Source organism: Diabrotica virgifera, chromosome 8 (genome assembly GCF_917563875.1).
Source record: "Diabrotica virgifera virgifera chromosome 8, PGI_DIABVI_V3a".
Taxonomy (NCBI): Eukaryota; Metazoa; Arthropoda; class Insecta; order Coleoptera; family Chrysomelidae; genus Diabrotica; species Diabrotica virgifera.
In genome coordinates, this window is record NC_065450.1 from 53,827,288 (window position 1) to 53,843,855 (window position 16,568).

Here is a 16,568-nt window from a genome sequence, read left to right on the forward strand (position 1 = left end):
GTTATAGTTACCGGAAGTTGCTTGTAACTTCGTTTTTTTTTTAATAGGGCATATTTTTTTAAAATAGTATAGGTATTTTTACATTTTTGGATCCTCCTGAATGCCGTCTTTCCTAAAATATCAGGGTTTGTAATGTTATACAGGGTAGCTTAAAAGATAATTACGTTTTTTTCTTAATTTCGTATCAACATTCACAGTGTATTTCATTCATGTCGTATCAACACATATTGAAAACACAACACGTATATGAAAAAAGAAGATTTCAAGTTTTTCTGACGAATTGTCACCTTGAATTCAAACTTAAATCTAATAATGATATTATAAATATTTGTTTTATGCCAAATATATTTCCAAATTTGACAGAAAATAACTGATATATTTTATCAAAGTAAATGTTTAAAAAATTAACAGTTCAAATGGCTTATAATTTATCTTATAAGCAGGGACAACATGTGTACACCAAAGACGGTAAGTGCAACTTATTTTATTTATAAAAGTCTTGTCAGTATAAAATAAATCGTTAGCAGCTATATCTGTATCAGGTTAAACAATGGGGACAGCGGATCTCCCTGTCTCAATCCAGAATTTACATAGAAAGAATTTTATGTTTTCCCTCCTGTTTTCTAACTTATGCAAAGCAGTTACACACATTTATGCGTTACCACAGCTGGTTTCTTAGATGTGCCCAGCTCAACCATCGCATTTGGACGATTCATTGAATCGTACCTGTAACTGATGTAGATCTTGATTCCAGGCCTGAAGCCACATTAGTAGTCACCAACTATGTCTCAGCGTATGGAGTAATCTTTTTAGTAAAATCAAAGCCAATATTTTACACGTAATATTGATTAGTGAAATTCCCCTATATGCTTCCATGTTTATGCCTTACGTATTTGTACAATAATACTGCTATACCCCATTCCACGAATATACAACCCTTTTGGGTTACCGGTATCGGGATACCGGTATTAAAACCGGTATTATTAATAAAAAATTAGAAGAGCATCATTAACACTCAAGTTCAACGTATGTGCTACGCAAGGGTGGTGATGTTTTTTAAAAATGCGTGCACGTTTAATATTCGCCCCATTGTCTGACACTATGTAGTGATTTTATGAAGAATATTCCACCTACAGAAGATCTCCTTCAAACCATTGGAAATATTTTCACATGTCTGGCTTCCTAAGATTTCTTCAGTTGATAAAACTTTAGAGAAAAATTCTTTTTGCAGATAAAATGACACTTTACCGGTTACCGTAATATAACCCCTATTGCTGTCGGATGTCCAAATTTCTGTCGTAACTGAAATATTGTCGGTAGCACTAAGTAAAGATTTTATCCTAGAAACTTCTTGACTATACATTTGATTTTGGGATGTTTATACGAAAGCTTTTTAAGATTTGGCACTTTATATTTGGGTTGCAACAAGTTGGGGCCATACTCGACTCGGTATGTGTAATAAATATGCCTTAATAAACTTTGTTCCTAATAAAACTATTTATATTCAAAAAAAATTTCTTGTAATTAATTAATATTATTTTAAATTAGATTTATATTGTGCATACATTCAGTTTTTATCAACTAATGTAAAACCGGTGTTTTTAGAAAAATGCCGGTTTTTAATAACGGATAAAAATCGTCCGGGATTCCGTTATTCGGGATCCCGGTATTGTAAGTCCTTCCTCTTGGATTATCGCGACAATGAATATTTTACTGTGTAAAATATGAAGAACGAAAGTAAATTGCAAATTATATTGTTGTTTATTGGAGTAATTTTAGAGCAAAATATACTTCGTCTAATTTACTTACCGTTGCACGTCATCCGCGTCATAGCCTGTGACGTCACATGATACCAACACGAAATATTTAGGCGGTAGGTGTGTTCTTTTTTAGAATCATTTTTCCGAGTACATTGGAATTAGAGCCACTAGACATATTTTATTATATACGCGTAGAAATAATATTTGAATATTTCTAGTAATGTTAACCTAAAGGAATACACAATAATATGTTTCATTTAATTTGTATAAATGGATTATAAGGCGTTTTTATGAAGCACATTTGTTCGGAACACACTGAAACTTTAATCGAACGAAGCTGACATTTTAGAATAAATTGGTAACATTTATTTGACAGTTGCGGTGATGACACTTCATATTTGTTTATATTCTTTACTATAAGTATTTGTTTTATTATATTTACTGTTTTTATTATTTACTTTAATGTAAGATTATAACTTAATTCTTGTTCTCTAGTTCTTAAGTTTTTATTTATTTACATTGAATATTAATTTGTTTTGTTGTATAATCCACGTTTAAAATAATTAATGTGATCTATTTGATTTAAAATGGATTCAGGATTTTTTTATACTTTGGCAACTATGTCAACTTAGATCTTTGGCGTAGATAATGACGTGCAACGGTAAGTAAATTAGACGGACTGTACTTACGTATTTCTTATATTGTACACTAAAATATTCGTTGTCGCGATAATCCAAAACAGTCGTATATTCGTGGAATACACCATATCCCATTCTTTCGGCATTATTTGTTTTTGCCATATCCTTTATATTAATTGATGGATTTTATATAAGTTCATGACCGCCTTTTTTTAATTAACTCAGCACCAATATTGTCTAGGCCAGGGATTTATCGGTTTAAGTGTGTTTATGGCATTTTGAATTTCTTTCTAGACTTGGTGGGGGTATTTCTATTTCGACCGTTTGATATTCATTTTTCCCGTTGTTTTCATCATTTTCATTGTTTTGATCGTTTTCATCAGTTAAATTCTGGACATTCAGAAGAAGTTTTTCAAAATATTCAGCCCATCTTTCTATTTTATTTTCGGCAGTGAACATCTCTCCATTTTATTACCACGTTTTTATATACTTCGCCTGTTCTTTGTCTGTCACTTTGTCCGGGAAAAGTCTTGTAATGTAATCGATTTTAAACATACTTCTCAAATAGCTAGAGGTCTGAAATTTTGAGAATAGCTTCGAACTCGATAATAATGCAATATTCAACAGCTTTTATATGGATGCATTGAGTTTTATTTGGAATTTTAAGCCATTTTTTTATATGGTAAAATTAGTTCTCACTTTTCTCAAGAGATGGCGCTACTAGTTTTCTCAATAGATGGCGTTACTTTCTATGTCATGTAAAATTTTCTATTCATATGTAAGCGCCACTTTAATTTAAAATTGCCTCGCTAGTTTGGTTACATAAAAAGTTCTCAAAAATAAATATTTTATTAAAATTGAAAATTCTGAAGTTCTTGTGTCAGAAGACATAGGAATTGAAACAATAATATAATAGTTTATAATTTTATATTGTGTCCTATAAATAATAAAAAAGTGGTATTATAAAAAGGTCTTTTTTATAAACGTGTAATTCTTTATCATGAAATTGGCTGTCCTGATATAGGAACCTCTTTTATGTTGTCTTGCCTCTCTGTAGGATGTTTTACTTTAGTCTATGTTCTTCTACCTTTTCAATTTGTTCGTATAGATTTGTCTCTTTTTTGCCCTCTTCTAGCTGCAGCTCTTTCTCTGTTGAATTGTATACGTTGTTCGTCTGATGGATTCGACATATAATCCATTCTTCTTTTGTTTGTTTCTTTTAGGTATCTTTTCTTTAGCATTCTTCGTCGTACAATTTTTTTCTTTTTATTTTCTTGGTTCTTCCGATATATTTATCTGCTGCTTCTGTAATAGCGCTTTTATGGAGTACCATTGCTGATCTACATCTTCACTTTCATTTTTTTCCAAAAACTGAAACCCATTACGTATCTCTAGTTGATATGGTCTACCTATATATTCTTCTAGCTTAAATAATAAATAAATAATAAAAAATAAACAAAAGAAATAGAATTTTTTAGGTAATTTCAAGATGGGCGAACCATGCAATCAAAAATTGCTTCATAAAAAATTAGATTGTCCAATTTATATTCATGAATATAGACACTGTGTCGATTCAAATTTTTCCGATAAGCGTATCGAAAAATATTCGAAATTTTTTAATCAAAACCCTAAAAGAATACTAAATAAAATAGAGGAAACCTATTGGGCAACGTGGAAACCTAGTAACTACAAGACTAAAGAAACGAATAATAAAGAAAGAAAGCACGAAAGTGAAAGTAAGGAAACGTATGTTCCGAAGAAACAAAGAGAAATGGAAAATAACAATTTAATTGGTGACGCTGCGCAAGAATTGATAGAATATGTTAATAAACCTACCAATGTAGCTGAGTCAATTTCAGGTTCGTACTTTCAACACTTTTAATAATTTAAACATTATTACTTATCACCATAGATACTATGATACTATAATATACATACCTACTACTTTTACTAAATATATAGGTATATGAACTCTCTTACTTCTTCAAAAGTATAGGGTGGAGTCGGCTATTGGTGCGCACCTAAGGCAAATTCAGGATATTTCACAAACTTGAAACATTTCAGTTTCCAAATTTTTTGAAGATATACTGCAAAGGCTTAGGTATATTGGTAGGGACCCCATTTAATGAATGGTTGAACAGTAGAAGAGTGAGAGACGAAATTTCCAATTAGTTTAATGCGCACAATTGCCCGACCTATTCGGCTAATGGTGCGCATATGTCGGATAACTGTGCGCAATAATAGAACTTAAAAATGACCTTCGAAAATGTAGCTTATTGGACATAAATATTAAAGGAACAAACAAATGTACGGAAAAAGATAAGAAACCAAGCTACAGATATTTAATAAAAAATCTAAGTATTGCAGAAGTCACAAATATATCCTTCTGGATTATCCTGTCCTATACACATGGCATGAGACCATTGACAATATATCGAACACTTGCACCATATCTAGTCTTTTTTGCTACCATCACCAAAATACACAGAAGTCATTTTCATAGTTCACCTTCTGAAATAACTTCGGAGCTGTTGTGTTCAAAAATTTTTCTTTTTGCACTTTTTTCAATTTCGTGGTTTTCTCTTTTGCCCCTTTCTCTACTTTGACGATTGTTTAACGCTTGTTTACGTTTTATGAAGAAGTGTCAAAACGTAAAAAATGCCTTTATATACCTTGCCATTAGACGACGTTACACTTCACCACATAGGTAACACAAAATTTGATAAAAACAAAAAAGAATCGAGCAAAACTAATTATATCAGTGTTTAAAATGGTAAATAAATAAAGGGTATAATTACTATTTAAACTATATTTCTGTCAAGAAAAAAGTTATCGCTTATATTCTCAGACACACAAACAATATCATACCACGCGAAAACATGTAAACGATAACTGCTGCCAACCGCTAAAGTATCTCCCGACGTTCGTTTGTGTCGGATAAATATGGCAGTTGCTACTAGATGGCCGACAATATAGTTTTTGCAATTTTATTAAATAGGAGATTAGAAACATTGATGCGCACAATTATCCGACGCGCACCATTGGCCGACTCTCCCCTATGTTCCAACCGTTAGATCTTCGGGTTTTGCTAAATGCTTAGGTATTGTTTGTCACCTTCATTACTTAGTTTTACTAGTATTAACGTGTAGACCCATTATTTCTTCTGCTGCTTCCAATGCCATGAACGATTGGACCCGGTCCGCCTTTCGATAGATGATATCGTACTACCGCATACTCTTGTATTTGTACACTCCTATTTTTAATGGTTCCTCCTGTTGTTATTCCAAATTCTCTAATAGCTTTCTCTATAATAGAAGCCACGATAGGCTATCTCCCTGTCGAACTCCTATTTATGCCTGGAAAATTCTTGATACTCCGTTCTGCACTCTAACCTTACACTCGACTGTTGAGAGGGTTGCTTTCACCAATTTCACTAAGTGTATTGGGATATTGAATTCTGACATGGGTATGTATAGTGCGTTTCTGTCCGCACTGTCATAGGCACATCTAAAATCCACAAACAAATGGTGAGTATCAATTCCATACTCATATTTTCTTTCCAAAGCTTGTATTAGAAGAAATATTTGATGTATAGTTGACTCTTCTTTGTGAAACCCACACTGGTTTTTGCTTATTATGTTTCCACAATATCCTGATAGTCGATCTAAATATAGTCCAGAGTAATAAAGATTTTCTCGGGACACTCAGAGATCCAGGTAGCTGACTACTTTTTTAGTTATTGTAGACCTATAGGAAGAAAACCTACCTGTTTCCTGCCTAGAGTTCGCGTCCGTTTTTTAATTATTAACAATTTAGTGCAAAAATCGCGATTTTTTCGATTTTTTGCACTCCATTCAAAATCTAAATAGTTGACATAAAATTACAAAATTCAGTTTTTTAGAACAATGAAAAACCTTCAACATGCCGATTTTTGAAAGTTAAAAAGTTAATTTGTTGCTAAGTAAACTGCAAAATAAGTGAAGATCGTTATTTGTTAATAACTTTTACTAAAACTACCTGAGAACTTTAGTGTTTCACCCAAAGTTGGGTATTGGCGTACTTAACAAACCTTCAAAATTTGAGACCGATCCATTAATTAGTTTAAGATTTATTCTATTTTTTTTTCCAGAGACCTTTATTTTGCAATATTTAAGAGACCTTTATTTTGCTTTATTTTATAAGACAGAAAATAATGAAGATAGGGCAATTATGGGTATGCCAAATGAAAGTAGAAGAGTGATAGTATTAAAATGTATTAAAAAAGATAAAAAAATAATTAATATAGTCAAAAATCTGAATGCCAAATTTTTGAAATTTTGTAGTTTATAAACATTTAGAATAACTTTAAAAATGTTGTCCGTAGAAACAATATTGTTATATATTTGAAAAGATAGTATTTTAACACGAATTTTCAAATAATAAAATTAGTCTGGGTCAGTGATGTGGGAGATCACTGGTCTGGGTTCATTTGAGACAAAGTTAGCCATATGTTTTTTTTAATTCACAGCTAATTTGTTTATAATAATTAAGGAATCTCATTAATGCCATTTTAAAGAATGGGATTTGTATTTTTTCTTAAAAAATTTGCATTGCATTTGCATTAAAAAACATTGTACCTTCACAGCATCCTCTACGATTTTTCAAAAATGTATTTCAAACAATTACTAGGGGGAACCTTTACACAAATCCACCGAGTTAAAATACCGAAAAAGCAATTTCAAACGAATATAATTTTCTGTATCTCCGGATCAACTCGATAGATTTTGATCTTTCTTTTTTTAATTTGTATGTAATTTCTACGTACATTACAAATATGCAATTTGTTTATAAATGTATTACTTAATAAACAGTCTAATTTGTTTAAACAATTTGTGAAAAATATTTTTTTTTACAAAAATCTATTTTTTTAATCATACATTAAAGATCATAGAAAAAGTTAAAGTACACTTTAATAAATAAATTATTTTTATTAGATAATTATTTATTGAAGATAATTTATTTATTAAAGTGTACCTTAACTTTTTCTATGATTAATAACGATAGTGTGATTAAAATCATGGATTTTTGAGAAAAAATTATTTTTTTCAAAAATTGTTTTAACAAATTAGACTGTCTAAACAAATTGCATATTTGTAATGTACAGAAAAATTACATACAAATTAAAAAAATAACAATCAAAATATATACAGTAGATCCCGAGATATAGAAAATGATAGTAGTTTTAAGTTGCCTTTTTTAGTTTTTGAACTCGTGCATTTGTCGGCTCCCAGCTCCCCCTTCACTTGCCATGACTAGTCAATAATTGAATTACATTTTTAAAAATTCGTGTAAAATACCAGCTTTTCTAATATGTAAAATGATTTTTTCTACGGACGATATTTTTAAAGTTAGTCTAAATGTTTATAAACTACAAAATTTCACAAATTTGGCATTAGGATTTTTGACTATATTAGAAAATTTTTTTATCTTTTTTTAGTACATTTTGATAGCATCAGTTTTCTACTTTCATTTGGCATACGCAGAATTGCCTATCTTCATTATTTTATGTCTTATGTTATTGCAAAATAAAGGTCTCTGGGATAAACAATTAGAATATCTCTTAAACTAATTAATGGATCAGTCTCAAATTTTGAGGGTTTGTTAAGTACCCCATACAGGCACGTAGCCAAAGGGGGTCCATGGAGTCGGGACCCCTCCCAAGACTGTCTCGGCTTTGGTACCAAAGCAGCAAGTTTATCCCCAAGTTATTATTATTATTTTTGAAAAAGTAAACGAAATAATTATTATTTTTTACTAGGATTATTTGTTTTTATTCAGTGTACGTGTCAACATATATCCAGTTTAAAAAACAGATTTACCACGAGGAAAAGTATTCTATCAACATTTTAAATTCTTTTACCTGGATTTGCCAATCTTGCATGTCTCTTAAGCGGGCTCCACACTGTCGGCGAAGTTACTTCGCCAAAGTTGACCGAAGGCCGAAATACCTCTCTACACACTTGTTCTACTTCGCGAGGAACACATTCAAGCGGTGCGATACCGACTTTCATCCCTTTCACTCGGACGCGCCAGACCGACAGAGAATGGAAGTAGAACGAAGTGAGGCAAAGTTGCACAAGGTCGCCGTTTACACTCTCGTACTTGTTGAATCTCGATCGACTTCGGCGACAGTGTGGAGCTCACATTACAGCAATAAAAGCTGAATATATGTTAAGCGGGCTCCACACTCTCGGTGAAGTTATTTCGCCAAAGTTGACCGAAGTCCGAAGTACCCTCTCTACATACTCGTTCTACTTCGCGAGGAAGTGCGATACCGACAAAGGTCCCTTTGACTCGGACCCGCCAGACTGACAGAGAATGGAAGTAGAACGAAATGAGGCAAAGTTACACAAGGTGGCCGTCTACACTCTCGTACTTGTTGAACCTCTATCGTCTTCGGCGAGAGTGAAGTGCGGGCATTATGGTATAACTGTAACACAATATCATCTTTGAAACCAAATACCGAAAGTCTTCGCGTAATGAACATTGTAATAAAGAATTTTTTCCAAAAATTTACAAATTCTTTACAATTTTGGCAACTATCCCTGTCACAACGGCCAGTGTTAAACGTCCGTTCTCAACAACGAATCGAGTAAAAACTTCACCCGGAAACAAGATGGGAACGAAAGCGAAAGACTCATTTTATTGGCTCTTTGGTCCGTTGTCCGTTCATTGGAATGCTGAGTTAAAGCCAAGTAGGTACATTTTTTTATCAAATAACCAAAAATTACTGGTCGACAACTGAATAGAAGACCAGATGTACTCTTTTTTATGGAATTCTATATTCCGTTATACATAGTAGTATCTAACATCATCATCTTCTTCTTTAGCCCATTTCTATCCAGCTTTGGACATACTAGGTCTTCACCAAATCTTTCCATATAATATGTCCTTGGCTGCGCTTTTCCAGTGGGTTTCTGTAGCTTATACAATATCGTCCTTTCATCGCATCTGAGGTCTTCCTCTTCATCTTCTTCCTGTCCGCGGTCTCCAGGTTTGTATTGTAGCATTCGATCTTTTATCTTCCTGTCTCGCATTGCCACCCGCAAATCTCCACTTTAACCCTGTTATATGTGATGACTAACATCATCAGAGACGCTAAAATGATATTAAAGATACAATGGTGAAATTACGTGAAAATTGAAAAATTTTACCGTCTAATCTACCAAAAACTTTGAGTTGTAATGAATAATCATTTCGTTGTGAATCGAAACAAGAGCAGTCTTATTTTAGTTAGTTCAGAGAGCGCCAAAAGTGCTCTAACTAGTTTCCACTCTTGTTAGAGTCTCTTCAGAGAACACATATTTGATTCTCTCTGAACCACTAAAATTCTGGCTGTCAGCCTCTACCCACACACGAAAGATTATGATGATATGGATGCCGTGGTGGCATCTGATAAAGACGAACGAAAGTTTTACTTCTGATATTAACAATATTAAAAATAAAACTTTATCAGAAATAATCTTCTGGTTACACCATTCGTGGCCAACGAATCGCCGAAGCTAAGAAGGCCGAGGGAGATCTGTCAGGTTGCATCTCACTACCCGCCTGTCCAGCACGGTAAAATTCAAACAAAGATTAGTTCCTCAGAATATGAGTAGAACTAATAAAAATAATGAATAATCATTTCGTTGTGAATCGAAACAAGAGCAGTCTTATTTTAGTTAGTTCAGAGAGCGCCAAAATTTGAGTTATGTTTGGACCCCCCTCAAGCACATTTCCTGGCTACGTGCCTGACCCCATAATACTCAACTTTGATTGAAACACTAAAGTTCTAAGGTAGTTTTAGTAAAAGTTATTAACAAATAACGATTTTCACTTATTTTGCAGTTTGCGTAGCAACAAATTAACTTTTTAACTTTCAAAAATCGGTGTTGGTAAAGGTTTTTAATGTTCTAAAAAACTGAATTTTGTAATTTTATGTCAACTATTTAGTTTTTGAATAGAGTGCAAAAAATCGAAAAAATCGCGATTTTTGCACTAAATTGTTAATAATTAAAAAAACGGACTATTTCTAGCTTATTACCCTGGAGTAATAATGTAGGCCAATATTTTGTAGGTCACGTTTAGGAGATTATGAGTTTTCCTTGTAGTTATCACAAATTGTTTGATGTTATTTCTTGTTAACAATTTATACCTACGTTACAGTCTTCTGGTAGTTTTACCTGCTTCCATATCAGTTTTACTAGCCTACTTATACAACAGGTCAGATTTTTTGCGCCATGTTTTAAAAGCTCAGAAGGCATGGTATCTGTTCCAGCGACTTTGTTTTCTTTTAATTTCTGTATTGCTTTAATGACTTCTTCCTCTGTTGGGGTGTTATCTTTCGCTCTTTCGTCGTCCATGGCTTCGAGCTGGAATTCAACTTCTTGCAACCTGATCTCACTTCTCCCATCTAATTGTAGTGTAGTGTGTGTTGATGAAGCTATGCTCATTACTGCAGTGTATCACAAATTTTTTAAAAGTTTGTAGATAGGGCTTGAAATTGATTCATATAAAACTGCAAAAATTAAGTTTTCTATTGAGTAGACTCGTTAACTATAATGTTTTTAATACTAATATATTTAATAATAAAACACTGAAAACGTTTGTTTTCTATACTTCCACAGAATTTATTATAACTAAGTGACTACAGTTGTTTCGGCAGAGTGCCTTTCTTAAGTGATATAGTTTACAATGTGTTTGCCTTTTTAAGTCTTAACTGAAGAGGTTGAGGAGTGGGGAGCTGTTTGTCTCGAGTTGGTCATTCAGAATTATATCTGTATTTTTCAGTTTATTAATTTCCATAGATTCTAAAAAAGATAGCTTAAGGCCTTTATTTTGAATATGCAGAATTTGAAACTCTTCATTGAAAGAATGATTATGATCTAGAAGGTGAAGTGCGTATGTAGAAGTGTCTGTTTTTCTATTGTTGAATGCCCTTTTGTGTTCTGCTATCCGTTTGTCAAAAGTTCTGCCAGTTTGACCGATGTACGTTTTCGGACAGTCACCACACGTTAGTTTGTACACACCACTCTGGAGTTGCTTTCTCTTTCGGCTTTTATTGTTCTTAATATATTTGCTTAAGTTGTTGTTAGTTCTGAAAGCTGGTGTTATTCCTTTCTTTTTTATGTATCTGGCTATTTTTGTTGTTATATTGCCAGTATATGTGAGAGAGCAGAAGGTACTGGGTTCTTTCTGTGGTGGTGGATACACTAATTTCAGGGCTTTCTTATGGAGTTTTTGGTTTAAAATTTTGTTAACTGTTTGTTCGTTATAGCCGTTGTTTACTGCTATTTGTTTAATGATGTTTAATTCTATCTCGAAGTTATTTTTTGTCATGTGAATTTCTGTCAGTCTATGTATCATGCTATGGTAGGCTGCTAATTTGTGTTGTGTAGGATGGGATGATGAATTGTGTATAGTTGTGTCAGTATGGGTAGGTTTATGATATACGGAGAACTCATGTTTGTTGTGTAGTCTCGAAATCGTTACATCTAGAAAGTTTATGGAGTTATTCTGTTCTGTTTCTATTGTAAACTCAATATTATTATGAAAGTTGGTCAAGTTGTCTGTTAGTTCCTGTAAAGCATACTAGTATATCATCCACGTATCTCCACTAATGTATTTCATTCTTTTATAGAGAAAATCAAAACGTCAATTTATTACTCAGAAAAGAAACTATCTCATCTCTCCTTCTTGGAGAACCAAGTACAAGTTAACAAACAAGATCCAGCTCAAGTTCATTCCCTCGTGGCAGAAGCTAACAACCTAGATTCTGATAAAATCGTAAACAGAAGTCAAATATTTGACAATACAGAAGAGAAAATAAATTCTGAATCTTCACTAAAGTTACTTAAACATATAGATTCGTTTATTATTATTCTAAAAAAGCAACTAGAAAAAAGAGAGTCACATTTTGAACAGCCAAAATGTATAAAATTATATAAAACTTCCGGAAAACGTAATTACATAAAAGGTGGTACCTATCCCCTGAAGTCTTCTAAGAAGAAAGAAGTAATTAGTAAGGGAAATTTTCGATTAGGGCCCCCCGGCCAACTTATGATAACTAATGGCGGTTATAACAAAAGACCATTGCAAGTGAATTAAGATAGTAATATATTATAAATAGAATTATTGTGTTTTATTTTAACAATATCTAACGATAACGGGACGCATCTAAACATTCCGTATATGTATTTGGAACCTAGGAGTTTTCTATTGGTTCGTTGCAGCACGCGGTCATATTTTAACCAATAGGCGGCGAGGTCCCAAACGCATATACGGAATGTTATTCGGTACCAAATTCATATACGGAATGTTAAATATTCGTACACCGAAAAAGATAAGTTTTTATTAGTCTGTTAAAAGGAGATTAATTTTAAAATACTTGTTACTGTATTATTAAATAAAAATAAAACAAAAATACGATTTTTATTAAAGCCAATTAAAATGAGACTGGTTTTTAATAGTATATTATGCAACGAGCATTTAATGATAGACATTATGAAGCGAGTATAAGGGATACGAAAAGAGCCGCGTAGCGGCGAGTTTCGTATAGAGTATGAGCTTCATAATGATAATTAATGCGTAATAAGTTGTTTACACGATTTTTTCTATAATCATTCACAAAAAATATATTCAAATTTATTAATTTTGTAACGCAAACAAATTAAGTAGTTTGTCAGTCTGACAATTTGTTTACATATTGAGAACTGTCAAAGAGTATGTATTTGATTCGCCATTGGTTACTTCGCGTGTGCCACCTTTATCGCGAATGTCATATCGCGATTCTACTGGTTAACAATTTGTATCCTAATGAAAATATGTATCATAATGAAGTTCATTATGATACAGGTAGTGGCATCATAATTGATATATTATAGTATGAGAATAGAAAAATTATTGTTAATGTATTATTAAAGATCCACAAGGAAAAAGTTTTTCCTGTAGTTGGCTGTATACCATATAATACAAAAAAACGAATAAATTCCTTTATAAAAAGTCTATATTTAAAATCCCTAAAAAGGGCTACATCACAGAACTAGTTTTAGATTGATTGACCAATCATCATCAGTGCTTTCCTAAAATGAATATAACCTGATAAAATTTTGACTACATTTAAAAAAAGTCGTAGGTTATACCTACTCACGTGTCCTTACCATGCTAACCACCAAAATATAATATTACAAATTTTATTTACATATATTACATAATTACAAATATTTTGGTGGTTAGCATGAAGGACACGTGAGTATAACGTACAACTTTTTTAACCGTAGTCAAAATTTTAAAACCTTTGCACCATTTTATAAGGTTATATTCATTTTAGGAAAGCACTGATGATGATTGGTCAACCAATCGAAAACTAGTTCTGTGATGTAGCCCTTTTTAGGGATTTTAAATATAGACCTTTTACAAAGGACTTTATTCGTTTTTTTGTATTATATGGTATACAGCCAACTACAGAAAAACCTTTTTCCTTATGGATCTTTAATAATACATTACCAATAATTTTTCTATTCTCATACTATAATATATCAATTATGATGTCACTACCTGTATCATAATGAACTTCATTATGATACAGATTTTCAGTATGATACAGATTTTTAACCAATAGAATCGCGATATGACATTTGCGATAAAGGTGGCACATGCGCAGTAACCAATGGCGAGTCAAATATATACGCTTTGACAGTTCTCAATATGTAAACAAACTGTCAGACTGGCAAACTACTTAATTTGTTTGCGTTACAAAATTAATAAAGTTGAATATTTTTTTTGTGAACGATCATAGAAAAAATCGTGTATACAACTTGCATTTAATTATCATTATGAAGCTCGTACTCTATACGAAACTCGCCGCTAGGTGGCTCGGTTCATATCCCTTATACTCGCTTCATAATGACCATCATTAAAAATATACTATTAAAAATGTATAATAAAATGTATAATAAAATGTATAATAAAATGTATATAAAATGTATAATATACTATTAAAAACCAATCTCATTTTAACTGGCTTTAATAAAAATCGCCTTTTTGTTCTATGAATATTTAACATACCGTATATGAATTTCGCACCAAATAACATTCCAAATACTATAATTGTTTTATTTTTATTTAATAATACAGTAACAAGTATTTTAAAATTAATCTCCTTTTAGCAGACTCTAATAAAAACTTATCTTTTTCGGTGTACGAATATCTAACATTCCGTATATGAATTTGGAACCGAATAACATTCCGTATATGCGTTTGGGACCTCGCCGCCTATTGGTTAAAATATGACCGCGTGCTGCAACGAACCAATAGAAAACTCCTAGGTTCCAAATACATATACGGAATGTTTAGATGCTAACGGGACCCCACTGCACATTTTTCCTCTGCCCATGAAACAGTACAATGTTGGTAGTCCTATGGAAAGAGTAGCAATCAACATTGCAGGTCCATTTCCAGAAACACATGCTGGAAATAAATATATCCTGGTAGCCATGGATTATTTTAGGAAATGGGCCGAGGCCAGGAAGCTGCTACCGTTGCAGAGATACTTGTTAAAGAATTGTTGAGCTGAGTTGGTATTTCCTTGGAGATCCATTCCGACCAAGGGCGAAACTATTAGTCAAACCTCTTCCAAAACGTTTGTAAATTGCATCCTTAATCAGATGGAATAGTCGAGAGGATGAACCGATGGGTAAACACCTGCCCAAAGTTGTATCTGAGCATCAGAGAGATTGGGACCAGCACATTAATTTATTCCTAATGGCCTACCGTTTTGCCGTGAATGAAACTACAGGTCAGACTCCAACCTGCCTGATGTTGGGTTTTGAAGTACGTAGGACGTTTGCCCTGAGACCTAGAGTTTGGGTGCAGACCTTCCGAGGAACATGTTGCAAGCGAAGAATATGTCGACCACCTGAAGTTACGAATAAATAACATTCATGAACTTCCATGAAATAGAAGGAAAACGGAATCCAGGCCGTAGAAGAATGTCATGGTTGCGGAATTTGAGAGAGTGGTTTGGCTTCACCACTAATGAACTTTTTAGGTCAGCTGTAAACAAAGTCAAGGATAGCCTTGATGATTTCCAATCTTTAAGTGGCACAAGAAGAAGAAGATGAACTTCTCCGACAAGACATTCAGCCAGATAGCCAGTGATATAATGGAAGATCAATATTATTCTCGATGCAAGAATGAAAGTTTTGAAGTACCTAGGTGATCTTGTCTGACTTTATAATCCACAACGCCGTCGAGGCTTATCTCCTAAACTACAAAGTAGTTTAGGAGAACTACAGAGTATGTAGAGTATGTAGGGAAACATGGGAAGGTCCGTATGAAGTTAAAAAAAAATAAATGACGTAATATACCGAATTAAGAAGTTGCCAAAAGGTAAACCAAAAGTTGTTCATGTAAATCGTCTTGCACCATACGCTGGTCAAATGAAACGGAAGCAGACTTTTCTTTAAACATCGACTTGTTGTCGCTTTCAATGTAGCCTAGTTGGCTCAAATGTTATATTTGAAAGGTCATTTGACCTAACCCTGTAGCTAGTTTCAACTGCTTTGGATCTGGAGTAAGTAACTACATGTTTTAATTTTCTTAACCTTTTCAACGGTCAAAATTTCAACTTTTTCAGTATTATACAGTGGTTTACTTATTTCTAGGTCTAACTTGATAATGGACTGATTAGTCCGAAAACGTTTGTGATGTACTTTTGTGTACTTTTGTGGTGTACTTTTTTTATTCCAACTTGGATCTTTTTTAGAAACAATTTTTAAATAAATTATATTCCATTTACAGAGGAAGATTTTTTACTTCTAAAGTAATTTTTATTATGGTATACAGCCAATTAGAGGGATTCATTCCTTTTTATATTGATATAATAAATAGTACCTACCGTTGAGAGCGCATCTACTTGTGTTATCCATCTTTTATTTTTATTTATTTTTATGGCTGAGATTAAAAGAGATGGACGAAACGAAGCACCTGATTTTTCTTATAACTTAAGTTATATAAGCATACTACGGGATCAGTTAAAGTGCTTGACATATTTTTAAATAAATTCCACCCAGAACAAGGTGTCAAGCAAGGATGTATACTATTAGCCCAATAAATGACCGTTTTGGAGTGTAATTTCCAGGGGCAACTC

The 16,568-nt window shown here is 32.9% G+C and overlaps 2 protein-coding genes across 4 annotated transcripts in view; both read left to right on the plus strand.

Annotated features, from left to right (window-relative positions):
* The window catches only part of LOC114338545 (uncharacterized), a 181,373-nt gene that overhangs the window by 144,654 nt on the left and 20,151 nt on the right, over positions 1–16,568 (plus strand). The gene's annotated exons all lie outside the window — the stretch shown is intronic.
* On the plus strand, positions 277–12,550 carry LOC114338546 (uncharacterized). Of its 2 annotated transcripts, none has more exons than XM_028289146.1 (3): positions 277–468; positions 3,877–4,257; positions 12,060–12,550. In XM_028289146.1, exons 1-3 carry the CDS (start codon positions 393–395, stop codon positions 12,524–12,526), a joined length of 924 nt encoding a protein of 307 aa, XP_028144947.1. In that variant the 5' UTR covers positions 277–392; the 3' UTR covers positions 12,527–12,550. The 2 variants fall into 2 exon arrangements, with proteins under 2 accessions (XP_028144947.1, XP_028144948.1); XM_028289147.2 differs by having other exon boundaries at positions 289–468; positions 3,867–4,257.

What these genes read in the sequence shown, in the direction of transcription:
- LOC114338546 (XM_028289146.1), top strand. Translation starts at nt 393, where the DNA reads ATGTTTAAAAAATTAACAGTTCAAATGGCTTATAATTTATCTTATAAG. An exon ending in ACATGTGTACACCAAAGACG is followed by an intron (nt 469 to 3,876) that starts GTAAGTGCAACT and finishes AGAATTTTTTAG; the next exon opens with GTAATTTCAAGATGGGCGAA. An exon ending in TGTAGCTGAGTCAATTTCAG is followed by an intron (nt 4,258 to 12,059) that starts GTTCGTACTTTC and finishes ATTCTTTTATAG; the next exon opens with AGAAAATCAAAACGTCAATT.